Raw genomic sequence first — 17,985 nt, 5'->3', positions numbered from 1 at the left:
GGCAGGTTGTCAGGTGGCCAGACCTCACTAGTCACAGATTTTCATCAGGAGAGAGAGGAGAGAAAGAGGTCAAGGCGTAGGGTAGTTCTTTGTCAAATCAAATCAAATCAAATCAAATTTATTTATATAGCCCTTCATACATCAGCTGATATCTCAAAGTGCTGTCCAGAAACCCAGCCTAAAACCGCAAACAGCAAGCAATGCAGGTGTAGAAGCACGGTGGCTAGGAAAAACTCCCTAGAAGGGCCAAAACCTAGGAAGAAACCTGGAGAGGAACCAGGCTATGTGGGGTGGCTAGTCCTCTTCTGGCTGTGCCGGGTGGAGATTATAACAGAACATGGCCAATATGTTCAAATGTTCATAAATGACCAGCATGGTCGAATAATAATTAGGCAGAACAGTTGAAACTGGAGCAGCAGCACGGCCAGGTGGACTGGGGACAGCAAGGAGTCATCATGTCAGGTCGTCCTGGGGCATGGTCCTAGGGCTCAGGTCCTCCGAGAGAGAGAAAGAAAGAGAGAAGGAGAGAATTAGAGAACGCACACTTAGATTCACACAGGACACCGAATAGGACAGGAGAAGTACTCCAGATATAACAAACTGACCCTAGCCCCCCGACACATAAACTACTGCAGCATAAATACTGGAGGCTGAGACAGGAGGGGTCAGGAGACACTGTGGCCCCATCCAAGGACACCCCCGGACAGGGCCAAACAGGAAGGATATAACCCCACCCACTTTGCCAAAGCACAGCCCCCACACCACTAAAGGGATATCTTCAACCACCAACTTACCATCCTGAGACAAGGCTGAGTATAGCAGGGGGACCAGTGGGACCAGTGGACTCAATAGGATGAGTGAATGAGGAGCGGATGTCGTCAACCTTCTTTTCAAAGCGTTTGACAAAGTCGTCCGCAAAGAGATAGGAGGAGGGGGTGGAGGATTGAGAAGGGAGGGGAAGGTGGAAAATAATTTATTAGAATTAGAGGCAGAAGCTTGACATTTAGAGTGTTAGAAAGTGGCTTTAGCAGCAGATACAGAGGAACAGAAGGTAGAGAAGAGGGAGTAAATTAATTATTTACTTTTCCTCCATTTTCACTCAGCTGCCTGCAGCCCTGTTCTGTAAGCTCCGAATGAGTCATTCAGCTGCCTGCAGCCCTGTTCTGTAAGCTCGTAATGAGTCATTCAGCTGCCTCCAGCCCTGTTCTGTAAGCTCACTATGAGTCACTCAGCTGCCTGCAGCCCTGTTCTGTAAGCTCGTAATGAGTCATTCAGCTGCCTGCAGCCCTGTTCTGTAAGCTCGTAATGAATCTGCAGCCCTGTTCTGTAAGCTGAGTCACTCAGCAGGCTCCTAATGAGCCTGCAGCCCTGTTCTGTAAGCTGAGTCACTCAGCTGCCTGCAGCCCTGTTCTGTAAACTCCTAATGAGTCATTCAGCTGCCTGCAGCCCTGTTCTGTAAGCTCGTAATGAGTCATTCAGCTGCCTGCAGCCCTGTTCTGTAAACTTGTTAGGAGTCACTCAGCCACGGAACAGGAGGGGAGGGCCGAGCCGGCCGGGAGGAAAGGGGACAGTGTGTGTCATAGGATGTGGAAAGGGAGGAGCGTAGGGTCGAAGAGACAGAATCAGGAGACAGAAGGGAGAAGGATTTAACAGAAGGGAGAGTTGATAAGATAGAAGAGGAGAAAGTGGGAGAGAGAGAGCAAAGATTATGATGGACAATGACCATCTGGGTAGGGGCTGAGTGGTTAGGGTTGGAGGAAAGGGAGATTGAAAAGGAAACAAAGTAGTGATCAGAGACCAAAGGTCAAAAGAGGCAAGGATGGGAAAGAGTTGGAAAGAAATGAATTGATGGCAGACGTTGGGAGTTTGAAGTTGCCAAGTACGAAGAGTGGTGAGCCATCATCAGGAAATAAGCTTATCAAGGTGTCAAGCTCATTGAGGAACTCTCCAAGGTGTCAAGCTCATTGAGGAACTCTCCAAGGTGTCAAGCTGATTGAGGAACTCTCCAAGGTGTCAAGCTCATTGAGGAACTCTCCAAGGTGTCAAGCTCATTGAGGAACTCTCCAAGGTGTCTAGCTCATTGAGGAACTCTCCAAGGTGTCAAGCTCATTGAGGAACTCTCCAAGGTGTCAAGCTCATTGAGGAACTCTCCAAGGTGTCAAGCTCATTGAGGAACTCTCCAAGGTGTCAAGCTCATTGAGGGACTCTCCAAGGTGTTAAGCTCATTGAGGAACTCTCCAAGGTGTCAAGCTCATTGAGGGACTCTCCAAGGGCACCTGGTGGGCGATAGATGACAACCATGTTAAGCTTGAGTGGACAGGAGACAGTGACATCATGGAATTCAAATGAGGAGACGGGCAGGTGAGAAAAGAGAACATCTCCAGTTAGGAGAAATGAGTAGCCATGTGCCACCACCGTGATGACCAGATGCTCTCGGACTATGAGAGAAACATAGTCAGATGAAGAGAGAGCAGCAGGAGTAGCAGTGTTCTCTGGGGTGATCATGTCTCTGCTGGTGAATTTATTTTCACCAGAAAAACTCTCTGTTATATGACAGATCGAATATCAGTTGTGCTGCTACTTCAGTGTGTATTCTCTTACAAAAAACATTCACAGTTTCACGTGTGGAATTGAAGATTCACGTGTTGAATTGAAGATTCACGTGTTGAATTGAAGATTCACGTGTGGTTGAAATAATGTTATTTTCCTCACGTGAAAAGATGTTAAAATGTTGCAGTAGCAGTGTAGCAGGGTAGCAGTGTAGCAGTGTAGCAGGGTAGCATTGTAGCAGAGTAGCAGGGTAGCAGTGTAGCAGGGTAGCAGTGTAGCAGGGTAGCAGTGTAGCAGTGTAGCAGGGTAGCAGGGTAGCAGTGTAGCAGTGTAGCAGGGTAGCAGGGTAGCAGTGTAGCAGGGTAGCAGTGTAGCAGTGTAGCAGGGTAGAAGGGTAGCAGTGTAGCAGTGTAGCAGGGTAGCAGAGTAGCAGGGTAACAGTGTAGCAGTGTAGCAGGGTAGAAGGGTAGCAGTGCAGCAGTGTAGCAGGGTAGCAATGTAGCAGTGTAGCAGGGTAGCAGGGTAGCATTGTAGCAGAGTAGCAGGGTAGCAGTCTAGCAGGGTAGCAGGGTATAAGTGTAGCAGGGTAGCAGTGTAGCAGGGTAGCAGTGTAGCAGTGTAGCAGGGTAGCAGTGTAGCAGTGTAGCAGGGTAGAAATGTAGCAGGGTAGCAGTGTAGCAGGGTAGCAGGGTAGCAGTGTAGCAGGGTAGCAGTGTAGCAGGGTAGAGGTGTAGCAGGGTAGCAGTGTAGCAGGGTAGCAGTGTAGCAGTGTAGCAGGGTAGCAGGGTAGCAGTGTAGCAGTGTAGCAGGGTAGCAGGGTAGCAGTGTAGCAGGGTAGCAGTGTAGCAGTGTAGCAGGGTAGAAGGGTAGCAGTGTAGCAGTGTAGCAGTGTAGCAGGGTAGCAGGGTAACAGTGTAGCAGTGTAGCAGGGTAGCAGGGTAGCAGTGCAGCAGTGTAGCAGGGTAGCAGTGTAGCAGTGTAGCAGGGTAGCAGGGTAGCATTGTAGCAGAGTAGCAGGGTAGCAGTGTAGCAGGGTAGCAGGGTAGAAGTGTAGCAGGGTAGAAGTGTAGCAGGGTAGCAGTGTAGCAGTGTAGCAGGGTAGCAGTGTAGCAGGGTAGCAGTGCAGCAGGGTAGCAGTGTAGCAGGGTAGCAGTGTAGCAGGGTAGCAGGGTAGCAGTGTAGCAGTGTAGCAGGGTAGCAATGTAGCAGGGTAGCAGTGTAGCAGGGTAGCAGGGTAGCAGTGTAGCAGGGTAGCAGTGTAGCAGGGTAGCAGGGTAGCAGGGTAGAAGTGTAGCAGTGTAGCAGTGTAGCAGTGATTTACGCGACATTTGTGGAACAGTGGACAGAGTCATTTTTTGGGTGGGCAGGTTAATGCATCACGTTCAATTGGCAACATAGTTCTGCTGTATGAAGGTCACTGCCTGAGGGGCAATCCTTATTAGCTACATCCATTTTTTGGAATGATAAATTATTTATATGTACCTATTGATTCTTGAATAATATAACTTATAAATGCCTCATGGGTTTAGCTCAAATGTCGTACCCCATCAGAACTCAAAATATTAGCTTGTTTTACTCCAATGTTTGTAAAAAGGTCAATGTAAACAAACACTGCATAGCCTCAACATATTGTTAAACCTTTACTGTTGATATCATGGTCAGTCCTTGCATCCATACCTGTGTCTTTGAATTTGAGAGTGGTTGCACTTCCCCAGCCCCACCCTTCAGCTTTTTACTGAAACAGTGGCAGAGTAAACACTGTTAATGCTTCAATTAAAGGTTGCCGCTTTAAACACCTTTAATATAGTAATAGTGTTATTATATGGTGCAGTTCTCTAGTGAGGGAGTTTCTGTTTGTACCATACTGTAAAGCAAAACTGCTGAAGTCGAGAACAAAATTCTGAGTATTGCAAACAAAAATAATAATATTGAAAGCAAAATATTGCAAGGAAATCATTTGCAAATGTGGGAACTAATGAATTGTAAATGGAAGCAAAATGATTTATTTTTTAATAATAACGTGATTAAATAAAACAGTTTCCTGTAGTTTCCCCTATCTTTAGTTGTTACTTTCCTGTAGTTTCCCCTATCTTTAGTTGTTACTTTCCTGTAGTTTCCCCTATCTTTAGTTGTTACTTTCCTGTAGTTTCCCCTATCTTTAGTTGTTACTTTCCTACAGTTTCCCCTATCTTTAGTTGTTACTTTCCTGTAGTTTCCCCTATCTTTAGTTGTTACTTTCCTGTAGTTTCCCCTATCTTTAGTTGTTACTTTCCTGTAGTTTCCCCTATCTTTAGTTGTTACTTTCCTACAGTTTCCCCTATCTTTAGTTGTTACTTTCCTGTAGTTTCCCCTATCTTTAGTTGTTACTTTCCTACAGTTTCCTCTATCTTTAGTTGTTACTTTCCTGTAGTTTCCCCTATCTTTAGTTGTTACTTTCCTACAGTTTCCCCTATCTTTAGTTGTTACTTTCCTGTAGTTTCCCCTATCTTTAGTTGTTACTTTCCTACAGTTTCCCCTATCTTTAGTTGTTACTTTCCTGTAGTTTCCCCTATCTTTAGTTGTTACTTTCCTGTAGTTTCCCCTATCTTTAGTTGTTACTTTCCTGTAGTTTCCCCTATCTTTAGTTGTTACTTTCCTGTAGTTTCCCCTATCTTTAGTTGTTACTTTCCTGTAGTTTCCCCTATCTTTAGTTGTTACTTTCCTACAGTTTCCCCTATCTTTAGTTGTTACTTTCCTGTAGTTTCCCCTATCTTTAGTTGTTACTTTCCTGTAGTTTCCCCTATCTTTAGTTGTTACTTTCCTGTAGTTTCCCCTATCTTTAGTTGTTACTTTCCTACAGTTTCCCCTATCTTTAGTTGTTACTTTCCTGTAGTTTCCCCTATCTTTAGTTGTTACTTTCCTGTAGTTTCCCCTATCTTTAGTTGTTACTTTCCTGTAGTTTCCCCTATCTTTAGTTGTTACTTTCCTACAGTTTCCCCTATCTTTAGTTGTTACTTTCCTACAGTTTCCTCTATCTTTAGTTGTTACTTTCCTGTAGTTTCCCCTATCTTTAGTTGTTACTTTCCTGTAGTTTCCCCTATCTTTAGTTGTTACTTTCCTGTAGTTTCCCCTATCTTTAGTTGTTACTTTCCTGTAGTTTCCCCTATCTTTAGTTGTTACTTTCCTGTAGTTTCCCCTATCTTTAGTTGTTACTTTCCTGTAGTTTCCCCTATCTTTAGTTGTTACTTTCCTACAGTTTCCCCTATCTTTAGTTGTTACTTTCCTGTAGTTTCCCCTATCTTTAGTTGTTACTTTCCTGTAGTTTCCCCTATCTTTAGTTGTTACTTTCCTACAGTTTCCCCTATCTTTAGTTGTTACTTTCCTGTAGTTTCCCCTATCTTTAGTTGTTACTTTCCTGTAGTTTCCCCTATCTTTAGTTGTTACTTTCCTGTAGTTTCCCCTATCTTTAGTTGTTACTTTCCTACAGTTTCCCCTATCTTTAGTTGTTACTTTCCTACAGTTTCCTCTATCTTTAGTTGTTACTTTCCTGTAGTTTCCCCTATCTTTAGTTGTTACTTTCCTGTAGTTTCCCCTATCTTTAGTTGTTACTTTCCTGTAGTTTCCCCTATCTTTAGTTGTTACTTTCCTACAGTTTCCCCTATCTTTAGTTGTTACTTTCCTGTAGTTTCCCCTATCTTTAGTTGTTACTTTCCTGTAGTTTCCCCTATCTTTAGTTGTTACTTTCCTGTAGTTTCCCCTATCTTTAGTTGTTACTTTCCTGTAGTTTCCCCTATCTTTAGTTGTTACTTTCCTGTAGTTTCCCCTATCTTTAGTTGTTACTTTCCTGTAGTTTCCCCTATCTTTAGTTGTTACTTTCCTGTAGTTTCCCCTATCTTTAGTTGTTACTTTCCTGTAGTTTCCCCTATCTTTAGTTGTTACTTTCCTACAGTTTCCCCTATCTTTAGTTGTTACTTTCCTACAGTTTCCCCTATCTTTAGTTGTTACTTTCCTGTAGTTTCCCCTATCTTTAGTTGTTACTTTCCTGTAGTTTCCCCTATCTTTAGTTGTTACTTTCCTGTAGTTTCCCCTATCTTTAGTTGTTACTTTCCTGTAGTTTCCCCTATCTTTAGTTGTTACTTTCCTGTAGTTTCCCCTATCTTTAGTTGTTACTTTCCTGTAGTTTCCCCTATCTTTAGTTGTTACTTTCCTGTAGTTTCCCCTATCTTTAGTTGTTACTTTCCTGTAGTTTCCCCTATCTTTAGTTGTTACTTTCCTACAGTTTCCCCTATCTTTAGTTGTTACTTTCCTGTAGTTTCCCCTATCTTTAGTTGTTACTTTCCTGTAGTTTCCCCTATCTTTAGTTGTTACTTTCCTGTAGTTTCCCCTATCTTTAGTTGTTACTTTCCTACAGTTTCCCCTATCTTTAGTTGTTACTTTCCTACAGTTTCCTCTATCTTTAGTTGTTACTTTCCTGTAGTTTCCCCTATCTTTAGTTGTTACTTTCCTGTAGTTTCCCCTATCTTTAGTTGTTACTTTCCTGTAGTTTCCCCTATCTTTAGTTGTTACTTTCCTACAGTTTCCCCTATCTTTAGTTGTTACTTTCCTGTAGTTTCCCCTATCTTTAGTTGTTACTTTCCTGTAGTTTCCCCTATCTTTAGTTGTTACTTTCCTGTAGTTTCCCCTATCTTTAGTTGTTACTTTCCTGTAGTTTCCCCTATCTTTAGTTGTTACTTTCCTGTAGTTTCCCCTATCTTTAGTTGTTACTTTCCTGTAGTTTCCCCTATCTTTAGTTGTTACTTTCCTACAGTTTCCCCTATCTTTAGTTGTTACTTTCCTACAGTTTCCCCTATCTTTAGTTGTTACTTTCCTGTAGTTTCCCCTATCTTTAGTTGTTACTTTCCTGTAGTTTCCCCTATCTTTAGTTGTTACTTTCCTGTAGTTTCCCCTATCTTTAGTTGTTACTTTCCTGTAGTTTCCCCTATCTTTAGTTGTTACTTTCCTGTAGTTTCCCCTATCTTTAGTTGTTACTTTCCTGTAGTTTCCCCTATCTTTAGTTGTTACTTTCCTACAGTTTCCCCTATCTTTAGTTGTTACTTTCCTGTAGTTTCCCCTATCTTTAGTTGTTACTTTCCTGTAGTTTCCCCTATCTTTAGTTGTTACTTTCCTGTAGTTTCCCCTATCTTTAGTTGTTACTTTCCTGTAGTTTCCCCTATCTTTAGTTGTTACTTTCCTGTAGTTTCCCCTATCTTTAGTTGTTACTTTCCTGTAGTTTCCCCTATCTTTAGTTGTTACTTTCCTGTAGTTTCCCCTATCTTTAGTTGTTACTTTCCTACAGTTTCCTCTATCTTTAGTTGTTACTTTCCTACAGTTTCCCCTATCTTTAGTTGTTACTTTCCTACAGTTTCCCCTATCTTTAGTTGTTACTTTCCTACAGTTTCCCCTATCTTTAGTTGTTACTTTCCTACAGTTTCCCCTATCTTTAGTTGTTACTTTCCTACAGTTTCCTCTATCTTTTAGTTGTTACTTTCCTACAGTTTCCCCTATCTTTAGTTGTTACTTTCCTACAGTTTCCCCTATCTTTAGTTGTTACTCAGCCTTTGCTTCCTTTTCTCCAGTTGTAAGTTTTGGCTCATTCATTCCAGCAACGTAGCACCTTGCATCTCACTGGCGGTTTTTCTCTGAAGCTAAAGCAGGTCGGTCCTGGTTGGTCCCTGGATGGGAGACCAGATACAGCTGGGTTAGTGGTAAAAAATAAATGTGGGGACTCATGTAAAATAATAACAAATATAAATTATTCACATGAAAATTCACAGTTTTTTTCATGTTTTTGTTTTGCAACAGCAGGGCCTCTGAGTTTGAATTATTTCTAACAGCATGTGGTGGTGGTGTGTGTGTGTACAGTATATAACAGCAGCCCAGAGGGAGCCTTCTTCACATGACCTTTTCACATAAAGACGTTAAAAATAAACTCAGCAATCTCTGCTGTCATCAAATATATGAACTATGATAACCTATGTGATATACATGCTGTGTAAAAGCCTAACCCTATATGTGTCTGTGTAGCGCCGCGAGGTGGCTAAGACAGTCTTCTGCTTGGTGGTGATCTTTGCACTGTGCTGGCTACCGCTCCATCTCAGCCGCATCCTGAAGAAAACGATCTATGATCAGAACGACCCCAACCGCTGTGAACTGCTCAGGTACACACACCATGCCTGCCCAGTGGTCCATTGTTCTGTGGTTCCTGACTTCCTGTTGATGTGATGCTGAACCCTGATCTATAACCCCTGTAGTTTCCTGCTAGTGATGGATTATATCGGTATCAACATGGCATCTCTCAACTCCTGTATCAACCCTGTCGCTCTCTACTTCGTCAGCCAGAAGTTCAAAAACTGTTTCAAGGTGAGAGTATTTTATCATACAGCTGTATGCAGAAATGGAAAACGAAACCTCTATTTAATCTGCAGCTGTTATGAACCCTCTACCTCTATTTAATCTGCAGCTGTTATGAACCCTCTACCTTTATTTAATCTGCAGCTGTCTATTTAATCTGCAGCTGTTATGAACCCTCTACCTCTATTTAATCTGCAGCTGTTATGAACCCTCTACCTCTATTTAATCTGCAGCTGTCATGAACCCTCTACCTCTATTTAATCTGCAGCTGTTATGAACCCTCTACCTCTATTTAATCTGCAGCTGTTATGAACCCTCTACCTCTATTTAATCTGCAGCTGTTATGAACCCTCTACCTCTATTTAATCTGCAGCTGTTATGAACCCTCTACCTCTATTTAATCTGCAGCTGTTATGAACCCTCTACCTCTATTTAATCTGCAGCTGTTATGAACCCTCTACCTCTATTTAATCTGCAGCTGTTATGAACCCTCTACCTTTATTTAATCTATGAACCCTCTACCTCTATTTAATCTGCAGCTGTTATGAACCCTCTACCTCTATTTAATCTGCAGCTGTTATGAACCCTCTACCTCTATTTAATCTGCAGCTGTTATGAACCCTCTACCTCTATTTAATCTGCAGCTGTTATGAACCCTCTACCTCTATTTAATCTGCAGCTGTTATGAACCCTCTACCTCTATTTAATCTGCAGCTGTTATGAACCCTCTACCTCTATTTAATCTACAGCTGTTATGAACCCTCTACCTCTATTTAATCTACAGCTGTTATGAACCCTCTACCTCTATTTAATCTACAGCTGTCATGAACCCTCTACCTCTATTTAATCTGCAGCTGTTATGAACCCTCTACCTCTATTTCATGAAAGAGATAAAGGGATTGCAATGTACCAAAATTCAGATAGAAACTAAAGCTGAGGCATTGAATCTAACTCGTATTTCTGTGTCTGTAGTCTTGTCTGTGCTGCTGGTGTACAAGGAGCAGGAATGTGATTCCAGAGAGAGACGGTGTCCGCTGGAAGGGAAGCTGCCATGGCAATGAACTCGACAGAACAAGCTCTCGTTCCAGTCAGAAATACACCTCCACCTAAACACACACACACACACACACACACACACACACACACACACACACACACACACACACACACACACACACACACACACACACACACACACACACACACACACACACACACACACACACACACAAGTACATTCATGCATGAACACACACTAGCCCTTCCCTCCTGTCCAGTCCAGCTAAACCCAACCTAACCCAGCCCCATCCCCTCTCCTTCTAAACCCAACCTAACCCAGCCCCATCCCCTCTCCTTCTAACACCAACCTAACCCAGCCCCATCCCCTCTCCTTCTAAACCCAACCTAACCCAGCCCCATCCCCTCTCCTTCTAAACCCAACCTAACCCAGCCCCATCCCCTCTCCTTCTAAACCCAACCTAACCCAGCCCCATCCCCTCTCCTTCTAAACCTAACCTAACCCAGCCCCATCCCCTCTCCCTTGGCCCCATTCCCAGTCACATGTTTTTACTGACAATGATGTGACATCACTGTGTAGCAATGAAACAGACAGCCTAAAACAAAACCAATGACCCAAGCTATCCCTAAAACGTATCATGGAGTGAAGCAAAGCAAAGCTATCCCTAATACTTACCATGGAGCGAAGGAAAGCAAAGCTATCCCTAAGCAAAGCTGTCCCTAATACTTACCATGGAGTGAAGCAAAGCAAAGCTATCCCTAATACTTACCATGGAGTGAAGGAAAGCAAAGCTATCCCTAATATTTACCATGGAGTGAAGCAAAGCAAAGCTATCCCTAATACTTACCATGGAGTGAAGCAAAGCAAAGCTATCCCTAATACTTACCATGGAGTGAAGCAAGGCAAAGCTATCCCTAATACTTACCATGGAGTGAAGCAAAGCAAAGCTATCCCTAATACTTACCATGGAGTGAAGCAAAGCAAAGCTATCCCTAATACTTACCATGGAGTGAAGCAAGGCAAAGCTATCCCTAATACTTACCATGGAGTGAAGCAAAGCAAAGCTATCCCTAATACTTACCATGGAGTGAAGCAAAGCTATCCCTAATACGTACCATGGAGTGAAGCAAAGCTATCCCTAATACTTACCATGGAGTGAAGCAAAGCTATCCCTAATACTTACCATGGAGTGAAGCAAAGCAAAGCTATCCCTAATACTTACCATGGAGTGAAGCAAAGATACCCCTAATACTTACCATGGAGTGAAGCAAAGCAAAGCTATCCCTAATACTTACCATGGAGTGAAGCAAGGCAAAGCTATCCCTAATACTTACCATGGAGTGAAGCAAAGCAAAGCTATCCCTAATACTTACCATGGAGTGAAGCAAGGCAACGCTATCCCTAATACTTACCATGGAGTGAAGCAAGGCAAAGCTATCCCTAATACTTACCATGGAGTGAAGCCAGGCTAGCCTTAATACTTACCATACTGACATCTGAATTAGATGTTGAGTTACACATGATGACCAGACCAGACAAAAGCTAGTGTTTCTCACAGTAGCAGACAAGGTTTATCTCAATACTGGCATCAGACAGAGAGGGGCCAACTTAATGTCTGCAGGGCTGCATCATCATGTGATACACAGCACAGAGCAGAGCCAGGAGAGGACAGAGATGAAATGCCATGGCACATTAGAGTCATGCGGTCGGATCGACTTCACAAAGACCGTTAACAAGCGACAGGTACATCTCTGTAATACTGTTATGATCTTGTTAAGATCTGTGTATGCTGTTGTTTCGTCTTCTTACAGCTAGTGGTACTCTGTAGAAAGCCTTACCTGAGGTTGCAAAGTTCCCAGAACTTTCTCAAAATTACCAGGTTTTCCCGAAGTCCTGGTTGGTGGATTCTGGATTTCCTGTCTAGGCCTATTCTCTCCTGATTCTGGGAATCTTCCAAACCGGAGTGTCTGGAAAACCTGGGAATTTTTGGGAAAGTTAGGGTCATTTTGCAACCCTAATATAGCCTTCCCACCAGTATGCATAAAGCTTCCAACTTGGTCTAAAGATTGCCTGAGTGCCTTCAGATGTATTTTTATAAGAAAATATCTTATTGCAAGACATTTTTTCAAACTGTCCAAATTATTACCATTTCTCTTTACAAATACTGTATTATATGTTGTGATTATCATCAAATATATTTACTTTACCAATGTGTTTTCCTATTATGTAAAATAGAACTATTGCTGGAGTTTTTCATATTAACAAAGCTTTTCTATTGAACCTATTACCTGTATCTATTACCTGTATAACTAACCTGCCTGTATCTAATGCAGCAATAAATACTATTTTATCACATTGTGGTTTCAAACTCTCTGGATCCCAATATGGTTAGAGTCATAGAGTGAAGAATAATATAACTCTGGATCCCAATATGGGTACAGTCAACCCTCAGAATAATATAACTCTGGATCCCAATATGGGTACAGTCAACCCTCAGAATAATATAACTCTGGATCCAATAAGATTATAGTCAACCCTCAGAATAATATAACTCTGGATCCAATAAGATTATAGTCAACCCTCAGAATAATATAACTCTGGATCCAATATGGTTACAGTCAACCCTCAGAATAATATAACTCTGGATCCCAATATGGTTACAGTCAACCCTCAGAATAATATAACTCTGGATCCAATAAGATTATAGTCAACCCTCAGAATAATATAACTCTGGATCCAATAAGATTATAGTCAACCCTCAGAATAATATAACTCTGGATCCAATATGGTTACAGTCAACCCTCAGAATAATATAACTCTGGATCCAATATGGTTACAGTCAACCCTCAGAATAATATAACTCTGGATCCCAATATGGTTACAGTCAACCCTCAGAATAATATAACTCTGGATCCAATAAGATTATAGTCAACCCTCAGAATAATATAACTCTGGATCCAATAAGATTATAGTCAACCCTCAGAATAATATAACTCTGGATCCAATATGGTTACAGTCAACCCTCAGAATAATATAACTCTGGATCCCAATAAGGGTACAGTCAACCCTCAGAATAATATAACTCTGGATCCCAATATGGGTACAGTCAACCCTCAGAATAATATAACTCTGGATCCAATATGGTTACAGTCAACCCTCAGAATAATATAACTCTGGATCCAATATGGTTACAGTCAACCCTCAGAATAATATAACTCTGGATCCCAATAAGGGTACAGTCAACCCTCAGAATAATATAACTCTGGATCCCAATATGGGTACAGTCAACCCTCAGAATAATATAACTCTGGATCCAATAAGATTATAGTCAACCCTCAGAATAATATAACTCTGGATCCAATATGGTTACAGTCAACCCTCAGAATAATATAACTCTGGATCCCAATATGGGTACAGTCAACCCTCAGAATAATATAACTCTGGATCCCAATATGGTTACAGTCAACCCTCAGAATAATATAACTCTGGATCCCAATATGGTTACAGTCAACCCTCAGAATAATATGTTACTCTCCTCAGACAGAACAGTATGTTACTCTCCTCAGACAGGCCAGCATGTTACTCTACTCAGACAGGCCAGCGTGTTACTCTACTCAGACAGGCCAGCATGTTACTCAACTCAGACAGGCCAGCATGTTACTCTACTCAGACAGGGCATCGTGTTACTCTACTCAGACAGGCCAGCATGTTACTCTACTGCGACAGGCCAGCATGTTACTCTACTGAGACAGGCCAGCGTGTTACTCTACTCAGACAGGCCAGCATGTTACTCTACTCTCCTGTTCAGACAGAACAGCGTGTTACTCTACTCTCTTCTTCAGACAGGCCAGCGTGTTACTCTACTCAGACAGGCCAGCATGTTACTCTACTCAGACAGGCCAGCATGTTACTCTAACCAGACAGGCCAGCATATTACTCTACTCAGACAGGCCAGCGTGTTACTCTCCACTCCTTTTCAGACAGGCCAGCGTGTTACTCTACTCAGACAGGCCAGCATGTTACTCTACTCAGACAGACCAGCATGTTACTCTACTCAGACAGGCCAGCGTGTTACTCTACTCAGAAAGGCCAACATGTTACTCTACTCAGACAGGCCAGTGTGTTACTCTACCCAGACAGGCCAGCATGTTACTCTACTCAGACAGGCCAGCGTGTTACTCTACTCAGACAGGCCAGCATGTTACTCTACTCAGTCAGGCCAGCATGTTACTCTCCTCAGACAGGCCAGCATGTTACTCTCCTCAGACAGGCCAGCATGTTACTCTACTCAGACAGGCCAGCGTGTTACTCTATTCAGAAAGGCCAGCATGTTACTCTACTCAGACAGGCCAGTGTGTTACTCTACCCAGACAGGCCAGCATGTTACTCTACTCAGACAGGCCAGCGTGTTACTCTACTCAGACAGGCCAGCATGTTACTCCAGCTCAGTCAGGCCAGCGTGTTACTCTCCTCAGACAGGCCAGCATGTTACTCTACTCAGACAGGCCAGCGTGTTACTCTACTCAGACAGACCAGCATGTTACTCTACTCAGACAGGCCAGCGTGTTACTCTACTCTCCACTCCGGCTTAGACATACCAGCGTGTAAAAATACTCAGAAGGGCCAGCATGTTACTCTACTCAGACAGGAGAGCGTGTTACTGTACTCAGACAGGCCAGCATGTTACTCAACTCAGACAGGCCAGCATGTTACTCTACTGAGACAGGCCAGCATGTTACTCTACTGAGACAGGCCAGCGTGTTACTCTACTCTCCTGTTCAGACAGGCCAGCGTGTTACTCTACTCATACAGGCCAGCGTGTTACTCTACCCAGACAGGCCAGCAAGTTACTCTACTCAGACAGGCCAGCATGTTACTCTCCTCAGACAGGCCAGCGTGTTACTCTACTCAGACAGGCCAGCATGTTACGCTCCTCAGACAGGCCAGCATGTTACTCTACTCAGACAGGCTAGCAAGTTAATCTACTCAGACAGGCCAGCGTGTTACTCTACTCAGACAGGCCAGCATGTTACTCTACTCAGACAGGCCAGAATGTTACTCTACTCAGACAGGCCAGCATGTTACTCTCCTCAGACAGGCCAGCATGTTACTCTACTCAGACAGGCCAGCATGATACTCTCCTCAGACAGGCCAGCATGCTACTCTACTCAGACAGGCTAGCAAGTTAATCTACTCAGACAGGCCAGCGTGTTACTCTACTCAGACAGGCCAGCATGTTACTCTACTCAGACAGGCCAGAATGTTACTCTACTCAGACAGGCCAGCGTGTTACTCTATTCAGAAAGGCCAGCATGTTACTCTACTCAGACAGGCCAGTGTGTTACTCTACCCAGACAGGCCAGCATGTTACTCTACTCAGACAGGCCAGCGTGTTACTCTACTCAGACAGGCCAGCATGTTACTCCAGCTCAGTCAGGCCAGCATGTTACTCTCCTCAGACAGGCCAGCATGTTACTCTACTCAGACAGGCCAGCGTGTTACTCTACTCAGACAGACCAGCATGTTACTCTACTCAGACAGGCCAGCGTGTTACTCTACTCTCCACTCCGGCTTAGACATACCAGCGTGTAAAAATACTCAGAAGGGCCAGCATGTTACTCTACTCAGACAGGAGAGCGTGTTACTGTACTCAGACAGGCCAGCATGTTACTCAACTCAGACAGGCCAGCATGTTACTCTACTGAGACAGGCCAGCATGTTACTCTACTGAGACAGGCCAGCGTGTTACTCTACTCTCCTGTTCAGACAGGCCAGCGTGTTACTCTACTCAGACAGGCCAGCATGTTACTCTCCTCAGACAGGCCAGCGTGTTACTCTACTCAGACAGGCCAGCATGTTACTCTACTCAGACAGGCCAGCATGTTACTCTCCTCAGACAGGCCAGCATGTTACTCTACTCAGACAGGCTAGCAAGTTAATCTACTCATACAGGCCGGCGTGTTACTCTACTCAGACAGGCCAGCATGATACTCTCCTCAGACAGGCCAGCATGTTACTCTACTCAGACAGGCTAGCAAGTTAATCTACTCAGACAGGCCAGCGTGTTACTCTACTCAGACAGGCCAGCATGTTACTCTACTCAGACAGGCTAGCAAGTTAATCTACTCAGACAGGCCAGTGTGTTACTGTACTCAGACAGGCCATCGTGTTACTCTACTCAGACAGCCCATCATGTTACTCTACTCAGACAGGCCAGCATGTTACTCTACTCTGACAGGCCAGCGTGTTACTCTACTCAGACAGGCCAGCGTGTTATTCTACTGAGACAGGCCAGCATGTTGCTCTACTGAGACAGGCCAGCTTGTTACTCTACTCAGACAGGCCAGCGTGTTACTCTACCCAGACAGGCCAGCATGTTACTCTACTCAGACAGGCCAGCGTGTTACTCTACTCTCCTGTTCAGACAGGCCAGCATGTTACTCTACTCCTGTTCAGACAGAACAGCGTGTTACTCTACTCTCCTCTTCAGACAAGCCAGCGTGTTACTCTACTCAGACAGGCCAGCTTGTTACTCTACTCAGACAGGCCAGCGTGTTACTCTACCCAGACAGGCCAGCATGTTACTCTACTCAGACAGGCCAGCGTGTTACTCTCCACTCCTGTTCAGACAGGCCAGTGTGTTACTCTACTCAGACAGGCCAGCATGTTACTCTACTCAGACAGACAAGCATGTTACTCTACTCAGACAGGCCAGGGTGTTACTCTCCACTCCTGTTCAGACAGGCCAGCGTGTTACTCTACTCAGACAGACCAGCATGTTACTCTACTCAGACAGGCCAGCATGTTACTCTACTCAGACAGACCAGCATATTACTCTACTCAGACAGGCCAGCATGTTACTCTACTCAGACAGGCCAGCGTGTTACTCTACTCTCCACTCCGGCTTAGACATACCAGCGTGTAAAAATACTCAGACAGGCCAGCATGTTACTCTACTCAGACAGGACAGCGTGTTACTGTACTCAGACAGGCCAGCATGTTACTCAACTCAGACAGGCCAGCATATTACTCTACTGAGACAGGCCAGCATGTTACTCTACTGAGACAGGCCAGCGTGTTACTCTACTCAGACAGGCCAGCGTGTTACTCTACTCTCCTGTTCAGACAGGCCAGCGTGTTACTCTACTCAGACAGGCCAGCATGTTACTCTACTCATACAGGCCAGCGTGTTACTCTACCCAGACAGGCCAGCATGTTACTCTACTCTCCTGTTCAGACAGGCCAGCGTGTTACTCTACTCATACAGGCCAGCGTGTTACTCTACCCAGACAGGCCAGCATGTTACTCTACTCAGACAGGCCAGCATGTTACTCTCCTCAGACAGGCCAGCGTGTTACTCTACTCAGACAGGCTAGCATGTTACTCTACTCAGACAGGCTAGCAAGTTAATCTACTCAAACAGACCAGCGTGTTACTCTACTCAGACAGGCCAGCATGTTACTCTCCTCAGACAGGCCAGCATGTTACTCTACTCAGACAGGCTAGCAAGTTAATCTACTCATACAGGCCAGCGTGTTACTCTACTCAGACAGGCCAGCATGATACTCTCCTCAGACAGGCCAGCATGTTACTCTACTCAGACAGGCTAGCAAGTTAATCTACTCAGACAGGCCAGCGTGTTACTCTACTCAGACAGGCCAGCATGTTACTCTACTCAGACAGGCTAGCAAGTTAATCTACTCAGACAGGCCAGTGTGTTACTGTACTCAGACAGGCCATCGTGTTACTCTACTCAGACAGCCCATCATGTTACTCTACTCAGACAGGCCAGCATGTTACTCTACTCTGACAGGCCAGCGTGTTACTCTACTCAGACAGGCCAGCGTGTTATTCTACTGAGACAGGCCAGCATGTTGCTCTACTGAGACAGGCCAGCATGTTACTCTACTCAGACAGGCCAGCGTGTTACTCTACTCTCCTGTTCAGACAGGCCAGCATGTTACTCTACTCCTGTTCAGACAGAACAGCGTGTTACTCTACTCTCCTCTTCAGACAGGCCAGCGTGTTACTCTAATCAGACAGGCCAG

General features: G+C 44.1%; 1 protein-coding gene across 1 annotated transcript in view; it reads left to right on the top strand.

The window, feature by feature from the left end:
- LOC139366609 (endothelin receptor type B-like) overlaps positions 1-10,140 on the top strand; it is a 44,058-nt gene extending 33,918 nt beyond the window's left edge. The window contains exons 6-8 of the mRNA XM_071104295.1: positions 8,593-8,726; positions 8,820-8,928; positions 9,892-10,140. Of these exons, the coding sequence (XP_070960396.1) occupies positions 8,593-8,726; positions 8,820-8,928; positions 9,892-10,029 (381 nt within the window). The 3' untranslated portion in view covers positions 10,030-10,140. The remainder of the gene's footprint in view (positions 1-8,592; positions 8,727-8,819; positions 8,929-9,891) is intronic.
- Positions 10,141-17,985: the final 7,845 nt, after the last annotated feature.

The sequence above is a fragment of the Oncorhynchus clarkii genome, chromosome 14, assembly GCF_045791955.1.
Source record: "Oncorhynchus clarkii lewisi isolate Uvic-CL-2024 chromosome 14, UVic_Ocla_1.0, whole genome shotgun sequence".
NCBI classification, from domain to species: domain Eukaryota; kingdom Metazoa; phylum Chordata; class Actinopteri; order Salmoniformes; family Salmonidae; genus Oncorhynchus; species Oncorhynchus clarkii.
This window is presented reverse-complemented; position numbering and strand designations above follow the sequence as displayed.